This window comes from Xyrauchen texanus, chromosome 14, assembly GCF_025860055.1.
Source record: "Xyrauchen texanus isolate HMW12.3.18 chromosome 14, RBS_HiC_50CHRs, whole genome shotgun sequence".
Classification (NCBI taxonomy): domain Eukaryota; kingdom Metazoa; phylum Chordata; class Actinopteri; order Cypriniformes; family Catostomidae; genus Xyrauchen; species Xyrauchen texanus.
The window spans coordinates 19,237,011-19,245,847 of record NC_068289.1 but is presented as its reverse complement, the minus strand read 5'-3'; the positions used below and the strand labels follow the sequence as shown (position 1 = coordinate 19,245,847).

General features: G+C 34.0%; 1 protein-coding gene across 1 annotated transcript; it reads right to left on the bottom strand.

Moving 5' to 3' along the window:
* Positions 1-4,204: 4,204 nt before the first annotated feature.
* On the bottom strand, positions 4,205-6,620 carry LOC127654859 (homeobox protein Hox-D9a-like). The gene is made up of 2 exons (XM_052142362.1): positions 6,050-6,620; positions 4,205-5,727 (listed from the first exon to the last, which is right to left on the bottom strand). Exons 1-2 carry the CDS (start codon positions 6,567-6,569, stop codon positions 5,495-5,497), a joined length of 753 nt encoding a protein of 250 aa, XP_051998322.1. The 5' UTR covers positions 6,570-6,620; the 3' UTR covers positions 4,205-5,494.
* Positions 6,621-8,837: the final 2,217 nt, after the last annotated feature.

The window sequence follows — 8,837 nt, the reverse complement described above, 5'->3', positions numbered from 1 at the left end:
AAGAACCCACGAATCTTCAAGGTCTGTTTGTCTGAAGCAATTTTGAGGTATGTTTAACAATTTGTTTCCTATTTTAAGGGATGATGGGTAGCATAGTTAAATGGAATATTCCTGGTTCAATTCAAGTCTATAGCATTTGTGGCATAATCTTGAAAAAGACAAAAATTACATATATTTATATGTGTCCCTTCTTTTTCTTTAAAAAAGCAAAAATCTGGGTTAGGTACTTATAACGGAAGTGAACAGAGCCAATCACTTGCTAACCTTTTGTGTTGTCATTTTTAATTTTCAAGCTTCATCCTAAAACGACGATTTAAACAACTTTATAGCTCAAATAATACACAAGTTTTAACAAAAGAATAAATGTAATGTAAAAATGTTTTTTTTTTATGAAGATTCTAATTTCTGCTTAACCCCCCCAGTAAGAGGTAAACGAATAATGCTACAAGATTGTTTTATTTCATGCAAGCGTATTTCCTAAATACTGTATATGTATACCACACCGTTACAAAAACCCTAGATATCTTTCGTATTTTATTCTTAATTTTGCAATTAAATGCTATTAAAATTCCCTCCAATACAGTTGTGATTTCAAATATATTTATAACATAACAATAAGCAATATCAATAAATGCATCTGGAAACGAGTTTTGTTTTGTGACATTTTGTTGGTATTGCTTGAAGCCACAAGAGGGCGAACTTACAGCAATGTTTGGGCCTGGTGCAGTGTAATTCAAGTGTAGTGTCCGTAAGAACAATGACTATGATCTTGAGCGGGGTATGTCATCTAATGTTTTAAACCCTTCTATTGGAAATGTACATTATCTTACCAGATACCATGCTTATTCACTCTCACTTTCAGTCACTCGCAATTAGAATTTCTGTTCCATTAGCACATCACATTAACCTGAAAACCGAAGAATATATTTCAGTCGCGTTTGGGAAATATCTTTATTTCTTCGGAGTTGAGAAGACAATTTCAATAGACATTCTCTGACCAGTCTAGAGGATCAGCGTTTATGACACGCGTTTAAATTTGTAAATGTAACAAAAACAAGTTTCTTTGGAGAATGTCCCCTTCGCTAAACACATAATACATCAACATCACCATTATTAAATTATTATTAGTAAAGTTTGTGTTATTGTAATTTATTTTGCAAGCATATTACAATAATTCTAGCAGACGTATTTTAAGGCTTTAACCATTAATACTATTACTAATATTCCTAAAATCATGAATGAGTCATTATTCATAACAAACTTTGAATTTCTTTTCAATATATACTGTGAATGATTAATTTTAAACGTTTTTGTTGTTGTTGGATATTCCAACCCGATCTCATGAAATGCATATTCTCAAATACAAATTTGGGTTTGCATCTCTACTTAAATTGTATTATTTTGGTAAATGAGCTATTATGCATAAGGATGAACCCAAGAAAAATCGGATTGTTCAAAGATGTATTAAGCCATGTACTAGAGTTGGGTGTTGAATGGACAATTCGTGCTTCTTCTTTAAATTCAAAACCGAGTCAAATGATACATTTTGTCTTGTAGATATTTGTCCCAACAAATATTTTTATTTCTTAAGATTGTGCCTGGTGTTTATATCTGTTTCCAGGCGTCAGTCTTCTGTATTTTTTATTTGCTTTTTTCTTCTGCTATATATGACAGTGTTATCAGTATTAATGTTAAGATACTTTAAGGATAGTTACATCGTGACGGTATTTGTATACTGATAGCTACACATACACATTTTTTAGAAACCCCACTGATTGCGGTTTTCATGTAGGCTACACGACAACGAGCTTGTGCGTTGATGTTTTTTAATTATTTATTTATTTTTTGTCTTTGAGCTTATTTAATGAAGTAAATGTTGATCGTTTCGTTTACAAATATTAACTTATAATTGTTACGTTATAACTTATATATCAGCACATTCGTGCCGCAATATAATAGGCCATTTTATCGTTTAGTGTTTTAGGAAGAAAACGATAATCATTTTAATTCATAAAACGCTATACACCATTAACATGCATCTGACTACTAAGTCCAAGGAATATTACGATCTGTATTACAACCAGTTGCAATTCAGAAATAGTTTGATAAAATCTGTAAATAAGCAAATTCTAAAAACGTATTTAAAAATGTTATTTATATATGGACTATAGAGATTTTCTTTTCTAATAATGTTATCATTACTGACTGATCAAATGCACCAATATTATAGCTGAATAAATTCTCATTTAAAATATTTCGGGGTAAATGCGTTAAAATTTTTAATGACATATACGTTCATACCCAAATCCCCACTCTATACATATAAACATTCGCATTAATTCTAAAAAACAGAAACGTAATGTACACTCTTCACTCTTTATGTGTGCTATAAGAGTCACTATGCTTGTATGTTGCTAATATACAAATTAACAATTTTCATAATGTCAGAAAATACAATAATTGGTTAATATAGAATTTAACAATTGATGGGTTCTTTATTGATCTTTATCTTTTCCTGTAAGGAATGATCAGATAAAAAATTATAATAATAAAATATTAATTAACAAATTACAACCATATTTAAATTCACTTTGGGTCAGACAAAAGGTCCTAAATGGAGAACAGGCATTTGTGTCAAAAAATAATAATGCATACACAGTCATATGTGTCCTATTATTATTCTTTCAGATGTGAATTCAAATTTTAATTGCCACCCTTCTTATGTGGTAGGCGACGTTTAGCCCCACATCCGCTGGCTCTTTTTGTTCTAAATAATCTTCAATATAATGGCCACTGAAATCGTGAAAATTCATAAAGTATTTGTAGGCATTTCTTCTTGACCTTGAATTGGCATTTAAAGAAGTCCAAACTAGTCTACGCTAGCTGCTGCCATTTACTTTCATTGTACTTGCTTCTTATTCAACATGTTGAAGTTATTATTCAGCATACAACGTTAAAAATAAAGATAAAAGACGTGGACTTACCCACGTCTTTTATCTTTATTTTTAACGTTGTATGCTGAATAATAACTTCAACAATTTTGACCTTCCTGGAACCAATTTCAAGTCCTCAGTCTAGGTGTCGCTGTTGACCACGTCTGAAACTTCAAATCATATGTCAATGCATCCACGTGATGGGGAAGAGCCTGAGACTCAAGGCCATTTTCAAATTTCATTGGTGAGAGTGTCATGTGTTTGCAGAGAGACTCTCTGTGTTCAAGAGGGATTGTTTTGCTAGATATGTCTGCTTACAGAGGACATCTCTCTTCTTCTAATTGTTCCTCTTCTTCTTCTTCTTCTTCTTCTTCTTAAAAAAACTCTCCAAAAATGTCCTTTCCAAACAGCTCTCCTGCTGCTAACACGTTTCTTGTAGATTCTTTGATTGGGGCGTGTAGAACAGATTTTTACTCCAGCAGTAACATGTACATGCCATCCACTGCAGAAATGGGAACCTATGGAATGCAAACCTGTGGACTCCTGCCGTCTCTTGGCAAACGGGGGGAAATAAACCACCAAAACATGAACGTCCACTCGTACATACCTCAATCTGATAACTGGGCAGATCCGAGCAGGTCCTGCCGATTAACGCAACCGCTTAACCAGATGTCCACCTGCACATTTTCACAAAGTATTAAACAAGAGGTCTATTTCTACAAATCAGATCTTATTAAGTGTTACGAATCTACCTTAATCATACATGAGCTGAAAGAACTAAGGGCAAATATTTCGCCCTATATATCGGATATTTTTCTGGAGTCAAATATGAATTTAGCCCATTTTATCAAATGTTAGGTCGTAATAGGCAATCTGTGAAAGAGCATTTATGGAGGTGTACACAGCAGCACTGCCAGCGGCATCATTTTCACAGAACAACGATGCCATCTAGTGGCAATAATGCACACATCTATTTGAATCGCATTTTTTTTTTGTAAATCCCAGATATATTCAAGTTTTCTTATTCTTTTTTTTTTTTTTTTTTTTTTTTTTTTGGTAGTCACAGTTAAGGATTTGAAGGATGTCTTATGTATATATGGTTCATATTAATCTGTTAAACTCTTTTTCACTCAACGAGTCTTATCAAGAGTAGGCCTATGTGATTTTGAATAGCTGTTTTTGTCGAATTTTTCGATAAGATGAAACCATTCATGGCCATTTCTGTTAAATTAATTTCTGTTGTTTATTGTAGCAACCTAAGTGATCGTCAATGTTAAGATTTGAAGACAAGAAAGGAAATGCATTTGGTGAATAAACGTGACTTTCAAAGTACTGGGGGTGCTTCAGTCTCACTATCAATATTGACCAGACGCCCCGTAAAAAAGTGTCTACATTTGTGTTAGCAGGAAACAGATACAAAGAACCAGTGAGGTTAGTTTCAAAGAGGAGAACAATTTCAGTCCTATACCATAAAGTCATTTAGACCAGACGTCTAGGTCTTTCAATAGCTTTATTGGACCCAGTTTCTTCCTGCTCTAAAGCAATTCATGGTACAGGTCTGACGATAAATTGGGGTTTCCTATTGCACAAGTTATTTGCAATATTCCCAAACTATAAACCCCTTTTTTGCGTCGTTACGAAACATATACAGCAGCATACATAAAAGCATCAATGCTGCTTAATATCTGTAAACAAGCACAGTGTGCAGTTGAAGTCCACTTGCAATTTATTTGTAAAAAAAAAAAAAAAAAAACGGTTTAGAAACAAAACATTCTGTCACACATTGACCCAGGAAGTGCACGAGTTGAGTAGTCGATAGCAAACATTCAGAGTATCTACCTCGTCATCCCGCAAATCCACACTATACGGCATTGGAGACGAGAACAAGGCTTCACAATGGTAGAATAAACATACACTAAAAAGAAAACGTTCAACTAAAATAACTTAGGCCTTCTTGATGTATCCACTACAAGCAAGTGACTATATACAACATGAGATTCTCTGAATTAATTTCCTTTTTTAAAATAATAATAATCTCTTAAAGAAAAACAGGAAATGTTGTGTGTGGATTGACGAGGGTGGAGTGTTAGGTTTGCATGCGTTCTATGAACAATGAGACCAGCCGAATACTAGTAAACTATCAAACCACGAACTCTATCCTAATGTAAGTGATTTGAGTTTTACGAGTTAGGATAAGTAACTATCTATTTTATTCCTCCTTTTAGAATGCAAGACACCAGCGTTCATAGCCAAACATCTGTGATTTATAATTAAAACCTATCATTTCAGCAAACCTTATGCGTAAAAAATAACATGAAATGCAAATTTCAAGGTCACACAAACTAACTATTAAAAATAAGTAATTATTTTCTATAAGAATAAAAATATGTTCAATTAAATATGCCGGTCCAATCCTGCGTAATTCAGTCGTGAATTAAAAAAATGGCGTTCCTAAAACAAGTATATGTATTTAAATTATATATATATATATATATATATATATATATATATGAACGCAAATGAGCTGTTCAGCTGCAATATTGCCTTTTTCATTGAGGGTCTTAATTGCTTCTCTCCCTGTTCATCTTTTTCATTTTCATTCTTCTGTTCTGAAACCAGATTTTAACCTGCCTCTCCGTTAAATTCAGGATTCGTGCAACTTCAAAACGGCGATCCCTCGTTAAATACATGTTATAAAGAAACTCCTTTTCCAGTTCCAGAGTCTGATATTTGGAGTACGGACATCGTTTCTTTCTTGTTGAACGTGCATGGATCCAGTTTGCTGCAGGGTTGCCTGTAAAAGAAAAAGAAAATAAGTAATGAACACCGTGTACCGTCCAAATTGGATCAGATAGACTGGTCAAATAAAGGCCACGAGTAGGCCTATTTCAGGTAAAGAAAAAAGATAATATTTACCAACTAAGATATTGTGTAATTGGTGTTCTACATTAGGGATGATGTGTATCCAGTTATTTCTACAGGTTTGTTTGAAATATACACTTTATGCCGAGGACATTTCTTCGGCCCGTGGTAAGAGCCCGTTTAAGCTCCAGTTTAAGACAACCTGCGTGTACAGTTCTACGGTTGTAAATCGCGAGGTAATTAATTTTACTTACTTGGGTCAAGTTGTTGTTGTTTCTCGTCTTTTGCTTCACCGTCCCTCGAAATATCATTGCCAATTGTTTCTTCAGTAGCTTTGTCTTCGCATTCATATGCAGCGCTGCAGCTGAATTTGGGAACTGCTGGTGTCTCCGCTTCAAAGGCTCCGCTTTCAGCCCTTTTTGAGGGCTGCCGACTGTTGGTGTGGAAACCGGAAAAAGAAATATGGTTTGATATAGGATCTATCCAGGAGCGGACGTATCTGTTATCTGTCAGATGGGTATGTTGAACGGAAGGATGGTAAATCCCGGACACAGCAGCAGTAGAGGGTGGATGAACCGAAGACCGGGACGCAGCGAACACGGCTGACTTGGGAGCGAAGCTGCACGAGGAAAAAATCGCATTTTCCCCCACACCTGACGGCCTCGCGGGCGCGGTGTGTGAACTCTGGACATAACGCGCTCCGTATACATCCTCTGCCTCGAGCCCTATTATAGAGTCCACATAATAGCTGCCCAGAGCTGAACTGGTCGACATTTTTTGTATATTTTCGAACTCATATAAACGTTACTCTCTAACGGAAACCTTGCCTCTGCACAATCATAGTATTTTTGCTGCCTTAATCTTCTGTGATTGGTTACATTAATCACGTGATCATATTTACTAAAACAGAGAATAAATCAGTCCGCTGATAACGGTATGTTTGATTCTGTACTGTTAACAACGCAAAATAAATTACTTTCAACAGAACTTTGATGTAAGGATTTTCTGCATTCAATCCTCAGGATTTCTTGAGTTTTCCAAGCTCCATTCGGATTGAGGTGGTACAGCTGTATTTTTTAACAGTAGCACTGGCAGCTTAACACAACCATTTATTTCAAAAGCAGCAATGACCACTAATACTTTAGCAAATTATTCCAGCAGAGTGTAACATTTCGTCATAAGGTTTGTCATATAATCTGGCCTTGTAAAGTTTTTTTATAGAGTAGCCTACTGAGTTGCAAGTCCTCGTAAAATAAACGTAATAACATGCTGTAAAACAACGAACCACTGCAGCTTCACAGATTCTCATATTTTATAATCTGCCCACGCTGCTTCAGTGTTAAGATTTTTTTTTAATTTAATTTCAGAATGTGGTTGTGTTGTGAGATTAACACAGGAAGTAATATTTGTATATTGTGATATTTACTGAAAAGAGAGTCATGGTATTTTTTATGTCTATCAATAAAATTTTACGAGGTCCATTTGATTATGTATTAATGATGTCCTTAATAAAACAGACTATTGGCGTTACAGAGCGTCTTTGGCCTATTATCTGTCATTGGATAAAATGAAAATATTTATTTATTAATATTTCTGTATATCCTTTAAGATATCATTATTGTTATAATTATTATAATTATTATAGTTTTTCTTATTGTCATTTATTTAGTAGGCCATCATTCTAGCAGGTGAATTTTTTATGTTTTACCACTTTATAGTTTGATTGTATCGTTTGGCTCGAGTGTGTATTACTATTACTAAAATTCCTGAAATCATTAAAGAGTCATGATTCACAACAATGCACTGTAATAATAATAATAATAATAAGAAGAAGAAGAAGAAGAAAGAAGAAGAAGAAGAAGAAAGAAGAAGAAGAAGAAGAAGAAGAAGAATACACATTGGCCATTTCCACGTGAAATGACTAATCATAAAGAAAGAGAGAAAAAAGATAGAGAGCAAGATAAAAAAGAGAATGCTGCCCCACATCCTAATGAAATGAATAGGGTTCAAGACTATTGTGAATAAATAATAAAAGGTGACGAAGAAAACAGAAAGAATATAATAAAATATAATTTTAATATACAGTTTTCTTAATTTGAGAAAAATTATTTGATAAGCAAAACACAACAACATGATAAAATGTTATTTGTCGACGAGTTAAACTACATTTCGGCCATTATTTATCTATCTGTGTTCACATCTGTGGACAAGTGCCCATCTGAGCTTCTGCGTGTGAAGTGGAGTTCGTGGCATTGGATGTTGGTGTGTACGAATGTACATTAGAGACAGAGTGTTTGAGTCCAAAGAGAAAAATACGTAAGAAACCGTTACTAAAATGATTTAAGACTTATGGACAGACCAGCGTGAAGATGTACATCTGACCAGTTTGGTCAAAACCACTGACGTTTATGCCAAATAACTTATTACCTATTAGCGTTCTACAGCACCTGTAAGGTATATTTTAGGCTTCTGGTGCACTATACGTTGCACAACTTTGGGCTGTATGCTACTCAAAGGTTGATCAATTTAAGACCATGCAGCAAACATTTTAATTCCTCTTGAGCAGTTGAAGGCGGAAATTAAGGATACATCTGTGATATTAATATGTTTTTACAAGGACGTCCTTGTAAGATACCATGTTTTTTTCTCCCGTCGACCCTGCCGTTTTAAAATGTTTTTGGTCTCTATATAGCAATACACAAACGCTAATTCACAGAACTTGTTAAAATTTTAGGATCAGACTAAGAGTATATATATATATATATATATATATATATATATATATATATATATATATGATTCAACTATTCAGTAAATATATAGGTTAAGGTCGTAGACATAAAAACAAAAAATCAAGTCAGTATAATCAGTCATTTGATCGACAGTAGGTCAGTAGCGATTTAATATAGCTATTTGAATAAACGCCTATTGCCATCATGTTAATTTAGCTTTAAGAATTCAAAAATCTTAAATTTTCAGTTGAATTATAAATTATTCTTAATGACACGACTGCTTTTTAATAACATACATTGGTTGATTGGT